The sequence below is a fragment of the Lissotriton helveticus genome, chromosome 6 (assembly GCF_964261635.1).
Source record: "Lissotriton helveticus chromosome 6, aLisHel1.1, whole genome shotgun sequence".
Taxonomy (NCBI): Eukaryota; Metazoa; Chordata; class Amphibia; order Caudata; family Salamandridae; genus Lissotriton; species Lissotriton helveticus.
In genome coordinates, this window is record NC_136067.1 from 493,420,790 (window position 1) to 493,441,929 (window position 21,140).

At 44.3% G+C, this 21,140-nt stretch overlaps 1 protein-coding gene across 1 annotated transcript in view; it reads right to left on the minus strand.

The window, feature by feature from the left end:
- The window catches only part of GCLC (glutamate-cysteine ligase catalytic subunit), a 291,987-nt gene extending 271,188 nt beyond the window's left edge, over positions 1-20,799 (minus strand). Inside the window, exon 1 of the mRNA XM_078647946.1 lies at positions 20,445-20,799. Within this exon, the coding sequence (XP_078504072.1) occupies positions 20,445-20,594 (150 nt within the window). The 5' untranslated portion in view covers positions 20,595-20,799. The remainder of the gene's footprint in view (positions 1-20,444) is intronic.
- Between the last annotated feature and the right edge of the window lie 341 nt (positions 20,800-21,140).

The window sequence follows — 21,140 nt, forward strand, 5'->3', positions numbered from 1 at the left end:
AGTACCCTCACTAACACGGTTGTGTTTTGCCCAAGGCAGAAAGAAGCTCAGGTATGTCCCTTTTACAACTGTATGAACACCCATGCACTTACCTAGCATTTTCATTACTGTTTCCAATCGCTTGTGTTTACTTACAATGTGGATCATGGTATTTGTGTCACTAGACAGCATCTTCCCCCTCCTCCATAGGTGCCCATGATGGGGTAAACTGTCCACCACTGAGACATTAATTTTGTAACAATGTTGGGAGTGTGGTGTTTTGCAGTTTTATGGTGTTACGAATTACAGCATGATCGAAACAGAGCACCTGACAATTTGCTCTGTACAAAATATATATGAAACACCTTTTATGTACTCACTAAAAACTGCCGTTTTTTACTGTAACTAAGAAGGGTTTCTAAAAATGTCACTTTGCGTAGCCCTTTGTGTTTGGAAAAACAAAGGATTTAAAAGAAGTAAAAACGAATGTAAAACCTAGTTCAGCATTTCACTGCATAATTATATTTGTTGTTTTTGTAATGCACTTATACAATCAGGGGACCATTTTGGAGGGCTGACAAAGCCTAACAATATTAAAAAAAAATTATGCAAAATGATGCATTTTTAATGCATCGCACAAGATTGTAACATTACTTGCTGTGACATCAGTTTGTGGGATGTCTCTGTCCATCGCCAATGCTAAATAGTCCGGGGGGGTTCTGTTTTCTTTTCCCCTCTTCGCATTCCTGATGTCAGTGAAGATACAAATGCAGAGCACCTGGTGGTCTAGGAACAAAGAGCTGGCAAGCAGCACTGCCCCCACCAAATAAACCTGAGGCACGAGGGGCCAAGTGAAAGGATAGAAATGGGGGTGGGCCAGAGGCCCATATGAAAGCGAAAGTCCCGTGGGTAAAGTAAGGAGCTTTAATGTAGCCCTTGATAAGATAAGACATGAGAATCCAAGGGCTGTCTCAGAGGGGGTGAGAAGGGCAGGAGCAGGCACCGGATGAGACATAGGGTGCATGAAGGAAGGGAAGGAGCTCGAGCTACTTGAGAAGGGCAAGCAGGGAAATTTCCTGTAGGCCCAGGAGGCGAGAGTGATAAGGGATATTGGGTCCGTATGAGGCCCAAGGGTAAAAAGTCAAGTAAAGTCCACATTTGTAAAGCGCACAATCACCCGTAAGGGTCTCTAGGCGCTGGGGGGCCGTCGGGAAGATTAAGCGAGCTATTGCCCAGAGTCACATGGGGCTGGGCTAACCTGCCGCCGGAGCCGGGGATCGAACCGTGGTCCCCAGATTCCAGCATCAGTCAGGGTAGAACAAAGAATAAAAGAGAGCAGGGGCCTAAAAGCAGATAAACCAGCCTCTTGCATGTCAGTGCTGTAGGTGTTCTGGAGCTGCTGAAGAGCGATCTTTACCTCGTGCTCGAATCTAATGAAAGGACGAGGGGAGGGCCGAAAGCCCCGCAGCAGCTTAGAGGAGAAAGTAAAATGCATGTTACCTGGCAATGTTGTGGGTGTGCCACACGGAGCTGCAACTACGAGCTCCATTCCAATGTTGGTCTTCTGCCCCGGGAAATGAAAGCGCAGGCCCCAGCTTTTGCACAGACCTTTTCACTGGCAATATCTTTCACTGCTAATAAACTGCTTAAAGCCCAGACCTGACTAGGAGCCACTAACAGAAAGGAAAGGTGTACCAGTGGGGCCAGATAAGCCCGCCTCTCATCCGAAGCCATTCGTGACTGTACTGCATGCCCACCGTGCAAGCACAGGCCACTACACTTCAGCACGTGCTTCATTCAGATTTATTGACTGGCATTGAGCTGTGTATCAGATTACAGTAAGTCTTTGTCTTCTTGTCCTTGGGACAAAATAGACATTAAAACTTCTTGCCCTTGAGAGACATCTTGATGTCTCGGGCGTCGGGAGATTCGAATTCCCCACCCCTGCACAGTATACGCACCAATGCGACTTATTCACAAAGGAGCTACTCTGGTGCTTGAGGAATTTCGGGATCTACAACCTTAGAGCTCCTCCTCTTACCTTCCAGTTAGGCATTTGCTTTTAAAGGAGTATAAAGACGGGGGTTTTAAAAGCGGCAATGCGGAAAACTGCTAACGCTATCTGGCAAATTGACATGAATGAGCAGTGTGAGGTGGGGGGAAGGGTAGAAATTGGCACGGTCTTTGTGGGAAGGGGGATAGACATGGGTGAGAGCTTGTCAAAGCACAAACACTTGTTTGAAATGCTCTTTCAGATTTTTATTTTTTAAAGTCCCAGAGCCGGTAACTATATTGGGACAAGTGGAATGCTACAAGTAATGGGGTAATGGTGGTCTGCTCCATGGGAGAGAACAAACAACAAACATGGAGGGGCAAACAGGAAAAATAACCACTTAGAAGCAGGGATGTTTTAAAAGACACTGAAAAGAACTAATGAAAAGCAGTGGGTGGGCTGTAAGCTCACCGAGGGAATGCATGTGCTGCCTAGATTCGACCTAAAAAGAGAAGAAAAAAATAACATCAACTCCTAGCTGGCTCAGCCTGGCATAGAGGCAATTAGCCCATGGGCTAAATGAACCTCCACAGCTCACTCTAGCCAGTCTATGACTCAATGGGTCATACAAGTAAGGGCAGTCATGGTGAAGCTGGTAAATGAAATAAAGATTCAGGTTCAAACAACAAGCTCGGTAATAGGCGACTTAAAGGGGCTAATGGCTTTTCAACCATTACATTATTTGTATCCCTATAAACTCAAGTGGACTACAAAGTGATATATCTTAATTTTGTATAGTAAAGTTATTAGATCGTTTCCATTGTATCCATGAGTTTTAAAATCACCTCCAGTTGTAATAAAAAGACCCATTGGTTTTGCAAATGCTTTTCAGGTTAGTGTTTTTTTTTCTCTAAAAGCTGCTTTGGCCCTCTTGCAGCTCTACTTCGTTAAATACAAAGGGGAAAAAAAAGTCAGCCCTCCAGTCAGCCACTGTTCGTTATAAGCATCATTCGCATGTAAATAACGTAGTATTAATAGTTAGTTACTCAAAACTGTCACTTATGAAAAATAAGTTTCCCATAGCACCAGCACATGGTTATTTTATTGCTTCAGCTTCAGTCTGTAGTACTCTACATAGTGCAAATACAGTGTACATGCAGAGACATTTATCACCCACTAGCTGTGCACATTGTGTCCACTGCTTGAAGCTGCACGGTTAGGTTTCCAAGTTCCGGAGTCAGGGTCACAGGAATTATGTGATTCCCTGGTGTTCTCATAATCATGCATTAACTGCATTTGCAACATAACTCATCTGCTGCACAGCCTGCAAGTTAACAAAAAAATATGTTTCAAGCTCAAATATGTCAAAAATCACTAAAATCTCAGCGACCACTTTTGCTGCACTGTGGATGGCCCTACGGAAAGATGGACCGGCCATATTTCAGTTTTTTGCTGAATTTGGCTGCTACACTGGTACAAATGAGGTCAAATATTTGTCCAGACAGCATCGACTTGAATAAATGACAAAATGATGAAGTAATACTATCAAAATATATGCCACATTAGGTTGCATACATTTCCTTTTCTTGCTGCATTATTTAGTCAACCCTGCTGCATAACTTGGTCCCCCACACCAAATAATTCATGTGTCCCCGACCTGGGCTATAGACTCATTCAGGAACAGTTGAGATTGTCTGTACCATCTTTGATCTACCTTCCCTTCTAGTTGCTGTGAATGTGTGTGATGGTTTTGTCAATGTGAGCTGCCATGTTGCCCCCCGCACAGGCAAAACATGGGTGCTGCCTGTGAGAAGTTGGCCTGATATATGATGCTCACTAGTTCTAGTGATCATCTTGTATCCGTCCAAACAACCCTTATGGTGATTGGTTGTAAGTCAACCTTATAGACCAGCTATCCTAATGGTAGCATGGACAAAGCAGTCTTAGGCTAAACTCTTGGCATGTGAAGCCAGCTGTTTTACCACAATATAACCCCTTGAATACCATATGAAAGGACACCTCACAGGTTGTTATGAAAATTAACAGTCTATTTATTAATAACAACACCTCTGAACTCTTTATGAGGTCAGAGGGCTAAGCACATGACAATCTCTTAAGAAAAATACGACAAATTGCACAAAATAACAATGGTGCCCTAGGGGCACGGCAAACCATATACTAAGTAAGTGGAATGTGAAAGTCGATAAAAGGAATGGAGCTGTCCAGAGGCTGTAGGATCGATGGGACCACGCTACACTAACTTCAGGTAAGTAATAGGAGGCCCACGGAACGCGTGTGCAGAGTGTGAACTCACACGCGAGATGCGTAACAACGGCTATGGACAGTACAGTTCAAGTTAAAAGGTAAGTACGGACAATCCTGACTAGTTAGGACAACAACGACTGTGGAATTGGACACTAGGACAGTTAGACTACCCTTGAGCACCGAAATGCTCTCGTTACCTCACCCACGGGCTGCGGGTGCATAGGTGCCAAAGTGTGTCGGGTTCTCGCGTTGAAGTCAATGGAGCCTGAAAGAAAAGATGCTGCAGGCGACCAGGAGGAAGATGTCCAGTGCGATCCAAGGGTGGATCGGTGAAGAGGAGGACCTGAATGCAGAGGGGACAGTGTTCAAAGTCACTAGCCAGTGACCGGTGTGGAACCAGGAAGGAACCAGGTGCTGTCGTCGCGATCAGGTGAAGAGTGGACGCTTGAATCTGCAGCCACGTGGACCAGGAGGCGTCTTCGACGACCAGGATGGAGGCCCAAGCTGTCCCACGCAGGCTCTCGCTGTCGGCGGTGTCGGATCTGGGATTGGAGTCAACAGGCCTTGGCAAAGGCAACCCACGCGGTGAAGGGAACAGACGTCTGGTGCGGACTAGGAGAGTCCGAGGTGCCCCTCTTTTGGAAGGGAGCAAGGGCCAGTCTGGAGCAACCAGACCAGCAGCAAAGATTCAAAGGTTCGTCGTCTAGGAGGCCACTAGCCAGCCGGCAAGTGACCAGACAACGAGTCGAGCAGCAAACAAGCAGAAGGGCCCCACGCAGATCTCGTGGAGGCTGGAGGGCTGATCTTCGGTGCAGGAGCTGCTCGGGGCTGGGGCTTCCCAGTCCCCAAAGCACTTGGTCGAGTTTACCTCGGGAGTCGTGCTGGAAGCGAAGTGCAGTTTCTTCCAAGATGGCCGGTCCCACGTGTCTCGTCGAACCCACGGATCTCAGCTGTGCTGCAGATGTAGGTTGAGGTCGGAGAGGTCTGGGAATCCGGGTCTCGTCGGGCTCTGAAGTCTGGATCATCGAGGGAAGACGACAAAGGGAAGCCGCTGGACGCTTGATGGTGCCTGCAGTTGCAGGGTGGACACTCCTTGCCCACAAGGGAGATTCTTCAGTCTTCTGTGGAGCAGAACGTCGAAGGCCAGAGTTTCTTCTTGTTGAATAGTTCAGGATAATCTAATTTGGAATGGGACCAGCTCCTACCTTTATTCTCCTAAAGGGGGCTGCACTACTGACTAGGTCCCTCCCCTGGGTGGGACCAGGAAGGGGGGTGGTTACACCCCCTATCCTTTGTCCGGTTTCCCGCCAGAGCTGGGGCTAGGGATGCCCCAGCAACTGGTTTGAACCGGTGTATGCACAGGGCACCTTGTGTGCCCCAGGCATGTCTCATTCCTTTCAGGCCTATCCTCCCCATTACACAAAATCCTGTCTGGGGTGGTGCTAGCACCTCCCAAGGCAGGAAACCCTTTGTCCAAGCCATCCTCGCCGGAAGGACTCCCAGCAGCAGGAGGTCAGACTTGTGTCTGTGGTGGCAGCATCCATTTTGTGATGCTGAGGCTCGAGTTAACTTTAACCGGGGTTCACAGTTACATACATGTCGTGTCCCCCTGGAAGGGTGGAATGCTACCCCCATCGCCAGAATTGGCATGGGGGTAGTATTCCAAATCGTATGACACCTTACTCGACATGTTTTGATAATGTTATACCAGAGTTAGCATTTAACCGCGAGGTTGATAATGCACTTAAGAGTATATGGTATAGCGTTATCATGGAAACAGCTAAAGGACTTGGTTCCGAAAGCTGTAGACAGGCTCAGCTCATGCTAGAGCACCATCTCACATAATTCCAAGCACTCTGCCTTCAGGATTGATAAGGCCTGCCATAGGAGTGACTGATAGGAGGATATGTGTCCATTTTAGGGTTAGATATAGGTATACTATAATCACAGCAAAGGGTGTCTACACCACCTTGCCCCAGCTGTCGTGCAGCCAGTTGTGTCAGTTTTAGATGGCCAGCCAGGGGTGGCATAATACATGCTTCAGCCCCTGGTAGGCCCTGGGTACACCTATGCCCTGGATACCTAAGGTATACTGTACAGGGACTGATAAGGTGGCCCAGTACCAATTGGTAAATGCACCTAAAGTACATGGTTGTCAATTTAGAGAGAGAACAGCTAGGCTGGGGGTCTGATTAGCAGGCCCACAGCCAGGGAAAGTCGTAAACCAGTGAAGCAAAAAGCAAAAATCTGGGGTGACCATAGGATTGCAGACCCCACTCTCCTACACTGCCTCTATGTACCAATACATCAGAGGAAACCATCAGGCAAAATCAGAGGCACGGCCAACTGCCCACTTCTCAGATGGAGTGGGGGAGGAGGATAAGAGAATGAAGGGGGGTACATTTTTGGTGGGCACAGATAGTGCTGCAATTATGCCTAACTATTGCTACGGCTATTATAATATCAATATATCAGAATCTGGTGACTCAGAATGTCAGTCACAGACAGCTAGTTTTCCCATCATTTTCATGCAACCCACACAAGCCTGAAATTTAACTTATGTGGCAGCTGGGGTGTATATTCATTTAACCTTAAGAAAGGTGCTACAGACCATAGACCAGTGGGATTCAAAATGTTTTAATGCCACGTCCCCTCCGGGTGTAAGAAAATAAAAAATAAAAATCACAATTGTTTTAGAACCCCCCATCAATAAGGCCTCCTCCCACAAGAGGACACCTAGGACAGTAAGAAGGAAAGGGGAGGGAGTGGTAAAGATGACAAAGGCCATGACCAGGATGCAGAGCAGTTGAAGGAATGAGAGACCACACAAACAAATGCCACTAAGATGCTTACAATAGAGAGCTTGTAACCACTCTCGCCAACAAACAGCAGCAATTCAAGACAACTTCCTGATTCACCAATCCACTCATTCATCCATCCATCCGTCCATGAATGCATCCATGTTGTCATTCAACAAACTATTTATGCACTCACCTATTTATCCAGCAATTCTTGAACTAACATTCATTCACTCACTCATGCATTTATTCAGTGATGCATCAATTCTCGCATTCTATTCACATGGTCACCGATACACACAGGTTTGTCGATTAAAGAAAAAACCCTTTTACTCTGAAAAAATAATAGCTTCATCTCTGGAGTCCCTTCTGACGAATCTACCGGAGTGTCTTGTAAGAGATTGACGACAAGAGTCCCTAAAACGCCTTCCATGCTTCCATCCTCTACAGAACAAAAAAAGCTCAACATTCATGAAAAAACATAGCCAATGTAATTTCTAACAGCAAAAGATTGTTTTCTTTGGTTCGGAATACCATCACGGCAGTGAATGCAGTTGAGACAATGACCGTTAATCCATCGTCTGAATCGGAGATTAGGCCTAAAATAACAGTATGCAGGGTTGTCTCACATGCTGTGGCATTAAAAAGCAAAAGTGCACTCCTCAACCTTACCATTTGTACTGGAAAGTGCATTACAATAAACATAATTCGTAGTCAACGACTTCGAAATACATTTTACACTCCCCCACCCTCATTCTAGCAATCTAACCTATCATATATTGTTCTATGCCTGAAATATACTCCAAGAATTTAAATGTGTATCCATAATATTAATTAATTATTGTGTGTGGTATTCTCAGGCCAGAGTCAAACATGGTAGCAGCGCAACCACTGTTGTGCCAATGAGGCAAATGGACACCAGAGTTCAGGTACTTGGTCATACTTCCCTGCTTTGGCTTGTTAGCAAAACCATCAATGATCAGATAATAGACACTTTTGGTTACAGTTGTGTTTAAAAATAACCAAACCTACACCGCACAACATCATCCAGCTTATACTAGTGGTTAGTCTTTGGGAGGTGGGCAGTGGGTAATCAGTCAGTCACAAAACGTTATTTCGGCTATTACAGCCATAAAAGCACAGTTAATTATAACATTACAAAAAGGTATAATGCACAATGATTGAAGAATAAAAGAATAGTGCAAGATAGCGATAGAGCCATGAGCAATATTTGAGCTACTGATATATAAAAATAAGTTTCCTAACCCCCAGGACTAATCTTCACATGCGAATCGACCAACATGCATCGTGTTACCCGGACTTCTATAGACAAAATTTAAAAACAAAAACAATTAAGATATGTACAATTTAAAAAATAATTTAAAAGAAAAACATTAAGATCGATTAACTATACTAACGTCTCAAAAGAATTTCCCCAGTTGGAGATATATGCAGATTTGAGTCAGGAACATAATTAATGTGAGAACAAAGTTGCATTGGTATCCAACTCTTTTTCCTTTAAAATGCCTATGCGTATATACCCCATTGCAAATTGAAATTTAGAGGTGGCGGCTACAAATAGTGGATGCGTCTCATATTTTATTAGCCTAAAAGCTTCAACATAGTTACTATTCCCCAGGTTCCTGCAAAGTTGGAGGATCCACTAAACCTAGACCTTTTATAGGCCGGACAGAAAAGTATAACATGAAGTTCTTTTTCATCTGTTAGGGTGCAACGGGGACAATCTTGTTTGGTAGCTCCCTTCCATTTATTTGTAAATGCACGCAACGGGAGCGTCCCGTGACTAAATTGTAAGAATAATTTCTTTGCCATAAAAGGTTGGATACTATCCAGGGCCAACTCTAATTTATATTCCTGTTTAACGTCTAAGAACTTGGAGGTCAAGCAGGATGAATCTATACTCCGGGAAATAATATGCAAGTTTATATTCTTTAAAAGCAATGGTTTAAAACTTTTTCGAGATAGAAGGGCAAGTCTCTTCTGGTGTTGGCAAGTCTCTTCTGGTGTTGGCCACATATTTGCCCTCCCCAATGCGTGGCAAAAATTCCTAATATAGAATAACCATGGCAGGTTCCCTGCTCCCACAATGGACATGACATCCTTCAATTCCTCCCAGTAGGTTTCTAGCTCCTTCATCTTCGCCAATATAAAAGTGGACGAGAGGCAATTATGTCAGCAATAGGGCCGATGCCCAAATCCATCCTTAGTGGGATTAGGGGGTGCTTTTTGGGAGTCCCAACAGCTGCCTGATAAAGGTGTTCTCTGTCATTGATAAGATGTTAGACGAGAGTGGCCCCAAAGTTCAACGCCATAAATTTTTTCGGTGCAGTTTTTATGTACTTTTAAAATTCCCTCTATGGGCTGCGTTAGTTTTAGATTGGCTTTCTTTACTTGGGACACCCAATCCATCTAGCCATTTAAAGTAAGGACCAGATAGTCGAAGATGGGCACCCTCTCTACGGGCCTGCCTTCCATTCGGGGGTGGGGACAGTTGCTGGTATTGTCATGAAAGACCATATATTTTGTTTTCTGGAGATTTATCTCCAAATCCCTTTTTTTACAAAATAGACTGAATTCTTCCAATACCCGCTGCATACCCATGGGGGATTTGGAAAGGAGTAGCGTGTCGTCCTTGAACATTAAGGCTGGCATTTTGTGGTTTGCTAACCTTGGAGAGTCTATGTCCTTGACTGCAAGGAGGGTTTCAATTAGACCATTTAAGAAGAGGGAGAACAGGGTCGGCGCTAACACGCAACCCTGTCTCACCCCCTGCTCAACGGGGCTGTCAGTTCCCCATTCTTACCATGTCTTATCCTTGCATAGGTGCCTTCGTGGAGGTGCTTTAGCTGCAGGCAAAGGTATACTGGTGCTCCCATATCATGCAGTAGGCTCTACAGCTGATCGCGCCCCACCATGTCAAACGCAGATTTAAGATCCACAAAAGTTAGGTAAAGACTGCCACCCTCCAATGGATCAATAGCTGATCGATGGTTTTGGTTTGGAACTAAAGCCAGCTTGAAGAAGGGGGGGGGCAATACATCCTTCTCATCCATCCATCCATGTTTGCAATCAACCCAAAAACACACTGGCAAATTTATTTTGTGTAACATCAATAAGGCTTATTGGCCGATAATTTGCCGGGTTTAGCGGGGAACATTTTTTATAGATAGGAATAAATTTCTGCGCCAGCCCAGGTCGGAGGGAGCACCATTCCGTGAAGGATGGCGTTAAATAGGGTCCGTAGGTAGGGTGCCCATACTAATTTGTTCATTTCTAAACAGGTCTCCAGGGATCCTATCCAGTCCTGGTGCCTTGTTTGGCAGCAATTTGGCCAATGCCAAGGATACCTCGGACAATGTGCAGAGTGGTGTGCCAATATGGGTAGCAGTAATTTGGTCAGAATCTAATGACTCCTATGAAGTGACATCACAGCAAGTGATGTTGCAGACTTACTCTATCCCTTTTGAGGTCATTTGCGAGTTTGTGCTCGACTTAAGCATAGTCACTTAGGAAGCACCGCGACGTTTCCAAATAACTCAAGAGCACAAACAGACATGCCCCTTTTGCTTAACCGAAAGGTTTGTCATACTCTGTTTCAGAATGAAAATTATAAAATGAGGGAGAGAGAAGGAATCCAGTCGCCATTCTCAGCGAATTGTCGGCAGACGAATATTTCTGTCCGGCTCATTTCTCCTTGAAGGCAAGTCGACGTGGAGTGCTGCTCTTTCAACTATGATGATGCTAATTTATCTTTTTGTTGAATATGAAACACTAGGAGAAGTAATTATACAATATATTTTATCCATCCCTAGTGCTTTGTATATATTTCCAAATACCTCGGTGGCACCCACAGACGGACGTCCATTTTTGAATATTCCCTCATTATAGGGTAGGTTTTGAAGATGTACATTCCCCCTATGATAAAGAGCTGGGTAATTTACCACATGGGATGTGTGAATGACTGACTATATATATATATAAATATATATATATATATATATGTATAAGTCACAAAATTACGCAGCACAACCGGATACTTTCAAGAAGCTTTATTGCTTAACACACAACACCCCACCGACGCGTTTCAGCCTCACGGCTTTTCTCACCGTGAGGCTGAAACGCGTCGGTGGGGTGTTGTGTGTTAAGCAATAAAGCTTCTTGAAAGTATCCGGTTGTGCTGCCCAATTTTGTGACTTTAATTGAATTTGGGCTTTGATCCAGCCTTGGGGCGAGCACACACTGCGGAGCGCTCCGAATGCGGAAGGATCGCTTTGTTTGAATACATATACATATATATATATACATATATATATACATATATATATATACACACACATACATATATATATATATATATATATATATATATATATATATATATATATATATATATATATATATATATATATATATATATACACACTATTTCTCCTATCTGTAGGTCATCTAACTTTGGACGGAGAAAATAAATTCATAGACAAAATTCAATGATAAAAAGAATTGCCTTTCTAGTTTTGACATAGACAAGTTGTGATCGACATTCAACTTTGTACTTATAGAGGTATGTGAAGATAATGTATTGCTGCACAGATGCCCAATTTGATAAATAATGATAAATCTCTGTGCTCTATGGAAGATTTCTGCTGTCATTTTAGCAACAGACTACTGCTTCATGTTGGGCAGATTATGGATAAAAATCATAAATATTGGATAGGACATGGTTTGCCTAACATATAGAAGATATTACCATAACATAATTTACTTTAATGGTTAAAAAATATATTTTTTTTTACAAGGATAGGTAGTCAGATAATATAATTGTTTCACTCGCAGATGTCAATAAACATGTGGTCACTAACAATGGTTGTTGATATTGATTGCAAAATATCGTTTCTTGTAGAAAACAGTCCTGAAGAAGGTGTACATAATAAGAAAAACACCGAAACGCTGCGTCGACGAATGTTTTCTTGTTTTTTACTTTGATTTTTATTTGTAATTTTATTGTGACTGGTTTTTAACCTTTGTTTGTAAACATTGCACAGATCACTTGATAGTTGTGAATCTTGCAACATATGTACACATGTGAAATTTTATTCTAGCTACTCTGAATCAAATGTACGAAATAATATAATAAAATTTGTTCATGTTTTTATCTTCAGAGTAACTCTTACTTTTATTTGACAATGATTTTCTGTTGTGACCTGTGATTGATTGCATCCGCTTGTAATAACTGTCTGAACTGCTATAAAATCAACAGATGATTTTATAGTCATCTGCTTCTGTAAAGACATAACTCTAAGAATTAGTCTTTGAGGGACATGTTCTTACTTTTGCAATATGGATCAGCTACATAGGTAAAACTCTTCAAGAAAACTAAAGCACCAGCATAAAGTGGAGCAGGGTACAAATGGGCCGAAACTAACTTTTTAACAAATATATAGCCACGTTTTAACAGGACATGATCACTGCAACAAGTTAAGCCTACAATCTTGCAAAAAATGTGCTCCACATACAATCACCAGAGCAGCTAAAGTTATACCTCCCTGATTGTTGACCTCCGATTTGTTTCACCAGTATACACTTTAACAATTATTGTTCAACATTGACACTAGCGGATAAGCAGCATAAGCAACAACAAGCAGGTGTCTGAGTGAAAGAGTAATAGTACATTAGAAACAGATAAGGCCAAAAGAAAGACATGAAAGGAAGAAGGTATTGTCTGAGTGAGGTACAAACCGGAGAGAGAGAGCAGGGATGAAGAGAAGGTTTAAGAAGGGTTTACTTTTTAGGGGAAAGGATGGAGGGATGTTATAACCTAGGCACCCTGTCCTGTATCCTCCTCACCCCTTCCTCCTCTGTTCTAGTAGACTAGCCCGTGGACCCTGAGAAAGAGGCTATTTAGAATGTTGGGTCTGTAGAGTTTCACAGAGCTGCCCTGGCAAGCTGGAGATGTTGATTGTACACTGCTTGAATGAAGTCATTGGGACTTCCCTTCGGAGTCTTCATTACTTAATTTTGGCGAACAGGATGGGATACGAACCCACACGTGCAAGGCACAATGGGTGTTTCAGTGAGAGGAGTCTATGAAAAAGGAGGTGTGAAGGATGGAGGCTAGCCTTGCTTCTGTTGAATTTTAATGTCCTACAAGGAGGGACACATGCACTACTATTGTCCTGATTGCCCTGTTCTGTGAGGTAGTAAGCTCTACTTTTGCTTCTCCGCTGAAAAGGACTCGTGTGTTTTTCCTCCGAGATAAACCACCTTGCATTGCTGGTTTTGGAGTTGCACACGTTCAAAGGGAGGAAGCCTTACACTGCCCTTAGTTTGTCTGTGCCTGTTTTGTACGTGAACGGCAAAACATACAGGATGATGGACAGAATGTTGCACAATGGCAAAACATTCACCGCCAGTCACAGATCTGGGTTTAATCCATCGTTATTTTGCTCACCAAGCCACCCCAGTTCAGACATGGCCATATGCAAATCAATCTTGACCCTGTGCCTCATGGGAACAGTCCAGCCCAAACTGCCAAGCCATGTCCTTCCTGGACCGGAATCAAGCCTCTTAGGACCGGTTTTGTGGCTATCAGCCATCTTCAGCCAGGATAGCTTGACTCCAGTGGCTTAGTGAGCAAGGGACCCACATCTGAGCATACCCTTCCCACATAGGGTGAACGGCAAAACATACAAGATGATGGACGGAATGTTGCACAATGGCAAAACATTCACCGCCAGTCACAGATATGGATTTAATCCATCGTTATTTTGCTCACCAAGCCACCCCAGTTCAGACATGGCCCAGATCTCTGTACTGGGGTGAATGTATGACATTGTTCTGCATTCTGTCCATCAACTGTTTTTGCATTTGTCACCCCGAGTGGGATGGGTATGCTCCGACGTCGAGTCCCATGCTCTCCACACCACTAGAGTCAAGCTATCCTGGCTGATGACGGCCGATAGCCAGAAACCGGTCCTAGGATGTTTGATTCAGGTCCAGGAAAGACATGGCTTGGCAGTTGGGGTTGGACTGTTCCCATGAGGCACAGGGTCAAGGCATATATTTGTTCCCTTGTGTACCTTTGTATTTTCATTTCTTATTACAATAGGTGAACTGCCTCCAGTTTGGGTTCTTGTAGATTATCTATTCCTCTGTTTCCTTTTGCATTTGCGGTTCTTCTCTTTACAGGTGTAGAGCTGTCTCCGGTGTGTGTGTGGGGGGGCATTCTCTATACACTATCCCGGTACATTATCCCCATGTGTGACTTAGTGCACAGTTCGTGTTTCTCATACAGCGGGCTTCAATTTGCGTAAGGCCACTGGGCATGCCCCTTGCAGTTGCTGCTCAACCTTAATGTCTTCATCGAGTTCGAATCACAGAGCAGGCAGAGGTCGGTCACGGGGGCTCGATCCCCAGAGACTCAGCCACAGATGCTGATACTCCGAGAGTCCAGATCCCTCGCTTGTGTTCACATCGCAGCTGCTGTCAGTGGGGCTGTCGCGTTTAAGGCTTCTGGCCACTGGCACCATTTGGTTGATTCTGGAGGTGGGGGGGATTGTAGGCGAATAGTAGGGTAGTTGGTTTGCATTGCTTTGCCACTATTTCTTTAGCAGAACGGGCGGTGCCTGCTGCCCTCCCTACTGAGGTTTGACAACACCTACGAGTAGGGAACGCTTCCTTCCCAGAGTGAACTTAAGTAGGTTTGAAAAGTGTGTGCAGAAAGATAGATCGATTTCTACTGCAGGCTCAGGGCTGGGCCCTCTTGATTTGTTTCTCAGCTGAGCAGTGTTTGTATTTATTTTTGGAATTTTTAAAATGCCAACGATTTGCAGTTGTGCACGGACACACCGCGCTCCGAAAAATGTGTGGTCCGTGCGTGGCTCGCATGGAACTCCAAGCAGTGCGCACTATCATAGGTTCATGTTTGTTTCTAGAGCGCGTGGAGGAGCTCACCCAGGGGTCTCAGATCGTTCCTCCGAATTAGTTAGAATCATCCGCGTTCTACACTGCCCTGGAAGGGTCAAATCAAGGCCGGAGAACTCCATGATGAGGGCGTGCTTAGCGATCCTTAAATATCGAGTTATCGCTGTGCAGGCAACAGTTGCAGCTTGTTTCCAGCTACCAGAAAGGGCAACTTCTTGACTTTATATTTTTACGGCATGGCAAATGCCCAGATGCCAGCATTAAACAGCGGTTGTTTGAGTTTGCCTTTTGAAATATTGCAAAGTGTAAGTTTCACAACACGAGTAACGCAAGCCAGGAAACGTTATGTATTTCTCTGTGATTTAGTGACAGTACAGTTCTGCGGGTTTAATTATCTTTAAATTTAAAGCTGCCAGCAACATTATAATGGAAATCTATACTACTATAATAAAGGAAGAACTTTCAGCCTTTGAGGTGGGTAAACTAGGGAACCACAGCGCCAATCCACACACCCGATACACCGTTGGAATAGTCAGGGTGTGTAGATGGTTATAGGCTATATAATTTTGTTTTTTTTTAAACGTTATTTAAAAAATTTACAGTAGAAAAAAAAAAAAAGTAGCCCCTCCTAAGTAGCGCTGGCCGCGACGTGCGTGCTCACGTCAGGAGCGTGGGGAGGAGCGGCGTCCAGGAGCGCGACGAGGAGCGGCGGACACGGCGCGGGGGAGGAGCGGTGACGTGAGGAGCAGCGGACAAGCCAGCGGCGGTGCAAGCAGCGGACCGGCTGGAGGAGTGGCGGCTGAGGTAAGGGAGCGGCGGACATGGCGCGGGGGAGGAGCGCTGACGTGAGGAGCAGCGGACAGGCCAGAGGCGGTGCGAGCAGCGGACAGGCGGGAGGAGCGGCGGCTGAGGTAAGGGGACCCATGTCGGGGCAGGCGGGGGACGTGCTGGGCGGGGGCCCGGGCTGCAGGATAAAAGAGAGTTATCCTGTGTTTTTATGGTGAAACAGCAATCATTAACACACCTCTAGGCCAAAAAGATTAGCTATGATGTAAGCTTTCCCAAACAATGTACACTCTGTAGAACGGATTGGTCAGCTGTACACCTCTGCAAAGAAGAACAGACATATTTAAAGCAGTATATCAGCAGCGGACAGGCGGGAGGAGCGGCGGCTGAGATAAGGGGACCCATGTCGGGGCAGGCGGGGACGGGCTGCTGGACAATGTCGGGGTGGGCGGGGAAGCCTGTTGCTCCCGGACAACGTCGGGACGGGCTGCTAGTAAATATATAAAAATGCTTCCCATCCCGAGAAGGAGGTCAAAATCGCATTTTATAACCCGGGTTATCGTTTCAATATTGAATAATAAAACTGCTATGGCAGTTTCTGACCTGAAATGGATTGACGCAAAATATATCCAGAACTTGGCTGGGCACGAGTGGATCAAAGAGGAGCAGAAGGGGGGCGTGAAGCATGATGGGTGCAAGGGGAGACTGAGGAAAGAAAGAGGGTACAGTTGGCAGGTTACTGGAAGGAGATGAAAGTAGTGACAGCAGGCACCAGTCTCTGCTCACAACTAATCAGGAGGATTTTTAGATCTTTGGTAACAAGTTTTACAGGCAGCTTAAGTTCCTATGCCAGGGCTGAGTATCTGACCCAGCTCTGTGTTTTAACTTTGTATTCTGAGGCTTGTTGTTTGGAATGTTGTGAGGCACCGAAAAGAGAACAAGTAGAAGAAAAACATTGTCATTTACAATGCCATTACTTGTTTTTGGTAGGCACTGGGAGATTAAGTGATTTGCCCAGAATCACAAGATTTATTTCTCTCTTCACTCCACTACACAATTATCTCTCCAAACAGCCTACCTCTAAACTCCCTCTCTCTATTTCTCTCTCACTTTCGCTAACTCTCTTATCTCATTCGCTCTCTCTTTACTCTACCTCTCACTTAAATATGCAAAGAGCTCTAACTAACTCTCTTTATACCATCTCTCTCGCGCTTTCTATCACTTTTGCACTGGTGCTCTCATGAGTAAAAAAACAATTCCATTCCAACGCTAATAGCTCTAACTCTAAAAATGCGAGACCTATTGCATTGCAAATGCTTGTTTCTTTTGTTTCCACTAGCAGTTTGCTAGTTCCCGCTGGGCTTTAACTCTAGCATTGATCTTTTCTTGCCCTTGTTTCTCTTTATCTCTAGGATCTGCAAAAGAGATTTTAGGTATTTTTTTGCCTAATTTATCAACCTTCTAGATAGTAGGCAACATTAAATTGGTGTCATTCACTTTAATTATAGTGAATTCACCACCTACTGGTCAGAGTTAAATGTCACATTACAATTTTCAAAAGCGCTTGTGTTTTTTTTTTTTTAGTCACATGCTTGATACAACACCAGACGATTAGGACAATATGTATTACTTATGAGTTTTTACCGTACTAGTTGGTTGCAAGATAATTAAGGTGACATGTTTACAACAGTATGGGTTTCCACAGGTTCAAGTTGGCATCATGAGCCGAACTTTTAATGATGATGTATGTAACAATGGAAAACTGACAGATGCAATTGCTGGATGCCTAAAATTCCCATATTCTATACTTATTTGTTTCTTAGCCCTGAAGAAGTCGCTGCCCACAGCAGTAGAACGCAACGAAACATGTGTTGGCTAAGGCTTTCGAAAATAAATGTAATTGCTTGACCCAGCAAAGAATCAAGAATTTTCTTACACTGTTATTGAGACGCTGTATATACTCTACGCATGTGCAGGGAACTTTTGTGTTCTATAAGCCTCAGTTAGGCCATGAAGCCTTCTTGTTCCAAATGAATGCTACATCATGTTCATGCTTTAGGTTTCTACTTCCCGTTAGTCAAGTAAGATGTGTAATTGTTTATTTCTGAATGACACTTCACGAAGGAAGCCCTCTAGCATGTGCTCACTAAAGTAACCTTTTGCCAAGCATCCCCCGCTTGCACACAGTTTTAGATTCCTTCACAATGATTCACTTTTGTTTACGTTACTAGTTTGCGCTCACACCTTCAAATGACATTAGGTAAGATGACAATCAATATTCTTGTAGTGGGTTAGTACTCAGATGGTAGGATTGTATGGGAATTTTAACATCTGTATTCATATTTATTAGAAATGCATCTCTTTGCTCATACCATGGTGCCTGAAGTTCTCATACTCCTCCAAGGAGAAATTGGCTACATAAACCGTCCAAATTGGAGGTGCGGAGCCAGGTCTTCTAGGGATCCTGTCCAATTTTGCAGCCGTTTTGCAGCACATTTCTCTGATTTTATCACTAGCCTGTAGATCTCTGAATTGATGGCCTTATGACAACTGAATTCTACTTCACTCAGCAATTTTTGTTTTCCATTATCGTTTGTTGTACCTTTTAAATTCTGTAATTAACCTTCATGGTGTTTCTAAATTCTGCCCCAGAAATCCCTTAGAGCCAGACTTTTCTTATTTGAATATTCTGCAATGCTAATTTGTACCTTATGTATGGGGCACACTCCCTCATGAAATTAAAGTACAGCACCCCCACGGGGGAAGAAGTTAAGATTGTAGCTTAGGTTTACAACCAAATTTACCTTTGTGTCCAGGCCCAGAGCATTATTAGTGTGTAGCATGGTGGGTTGGTATCTCTAAGATACAGTGTGGGAGGTTAAGGAACCCAAGAAAAACGTCCAGTGTGTGCAGAATATGCACTATACATATGATATGATGGCAACTTAGCCTGGGGGGTGAATTTCGCTCCGTTCACGGAATTTTCGGCACTCTGCGGAGCTCGCGAAGTGCAGAAAACTCCACTTTGTGTAGTGCAGCTATGTTTTTTTCCCCGCTCGCGAACGGTGAGTTCGGCGGCGCAAGCTGCCGCTCGGGTAGAATTTCTCCCCGAGGAGCAGGAAGGCCAGCACGAACGGCAGTTCGCACTGCACTCCGCCACTTGCAGAACTTGGCAGGTTTTTTTGTCACTTTGCGGAGTTCCGCATAGCAAAACTCCCCAGACTACGCCCAGGCCTGATGGCAACAGGAGCAAAGCACTCCAGTCCAGACATCCACATCAACTGGAAGCCTAGAACTAGGTTTCACAGTAAGTCAACTTTCTTGCTTGCATAATGCAGAAAAATACCTAAAGACCTCTTCAACCAGACCTAAAAAGTGCATACAACCTATTAACACTGTTAAAAAAACAGCTATCCGGTGATGTTAAGGATACGTCACTTGCCTACCTACAAGTGAGACTGACCAGGACATTACAATTACATGGCACTTTAGGGGAACACATTATACTTTAACATATGCAGTGATGGCAGCAAGTCAGACAAACTGAGGGACAGAAAACTATATATCAGTCTAAGACCCTTCTAGGGATCATTCCATCTTCTCCCCCAAGCCAAACAGGGATCACTGCACGTGTTTAACTGTGTTTCTAATTGAACTTAAGAAACAGCTCACTTTGCAGCTATTTAGAAACTTAAATACACTGCTCAATAACCTGGTTCAAACTATTTCTGGGAAATAGTCTACTGTGAACCATTCAAAAATAGAATATGAGTTACGAACCTACGCTAAGAGCTTAGTAGAGAATTTAAAAGTAATTGTGTAGGGTTTGTCTCGGTATACAGTTAAACACACACAACAAAAACACACACACACCAGCTATTTTATTTGTGGAGGAAACAAACAATTCCACGATAAGTTAACTACGCCCATCTTCATAAAGTAGAATAACACCTTGACTAAAATATAATGCCGGGTTTTATCCATAAACAAAACACAGCAATCACAACTTGGGTAAAGTAAACAGGAAAGTAGATCAAGGAAACACCCGAGGTTTAAAACAAACCAGCTTATTTAAAAAAATACTTCCGATGCATTGCTTCGCACTAGAAATTCGCACAGTACACTGCAATCTTTCTTGAATCGATTTTTCGAAAGTTTTGGGTGTCCAGAAAGATGAAGTGGAGCTAACTAAATAACTAACAATAATGTAGCTGGTTACCTGCAGCGAAGGGCACACAAGTTAAGCGTGCGCTGGTGACATCACTATGCCAGGCTGCAACCATGGGAGAAGAGTGCAGACAAATTAAGGCAATACCCAATAATCCGCTAACAGAAACGATTGCCAGCAGAAAACAGAGAATAAACATTGAAAGCCGGAGGGTCACGCCCCCCACCAGTCACCATCTTAAGGCCAGTCAATGCAGCTCTTGTGTGAACAGGCTTCATGAGGACTATCAGCTTGCCTGACTTTGATATGGCTGTCGATGTGACACCTGTGCGCATGTACGTACGTCTAGCTATACCGGTAGTTCTCACACACCCCAATGCTCAGACATCCACCTGTCGAAGCAGTGGGAGGACGTTGGTTCTCACCGTATGAGAGGTGCAACTGATTCAGGCACACGGCTGAGAGACGCAGTAAAGGCAGGCAGGCAGGACTATCCCACTCCCCTCAGGCTCACCTCATCACCCCACTTGAGCACGTCCCGCTGGCGCTCCTTCACGCGGTGGTAGATGTTCAGAAACTGACGAATGCCGTGCCGCCTCACATAGTCTGCGTGCTTTTTGGTCTCCTCCCAGCTTAACGGTGATCCTTGAGAGAGCAACCCCATATCGCCTCCTTCACCTCAGAACGGCGGAACTCTGCTCTACTCTGCGAGGTGCTGTCCGGACTCCGCCCCGCGTCACACGTTCTTCTCACTGAAACCTTGTGGCCGTGAGCAGAGTGCGCATGCGTGCAAGTACTTGTATTGAATGGGTGCTCTCCCGGTTGAGAGGTAAAATAAGCATAGTGCAGTTACCTCCGCTAGGGTTGATATAGGAGCGCGTGACACCGCCCACCGCCTCTTCCAGTCAGTCACGTGCCCTCCCCGCTCGCGTGCTATCGTGACTCAGCACTTTCGCTCAAGTCCCATATCATTCTATGGTCTGGCCGGTTTGTCTGGTAGCATAGCTGCCAATGTTTCAGAGTGAAAATTTCACAATTATAGGGTGTTTATGAGTAGTATTTCCACGACTATGGGTGACACTTTCTCGCGAGAAAAAGCAAGCAGTGAAGATGAGGTAAATAAATATATAAAGAAGTATTTGCAATGCAATAGGTCTTAAATTTGCGGAAGTTGGTTATTGCCGTTGTTTTGGTTTCGAGTACAGTGGCC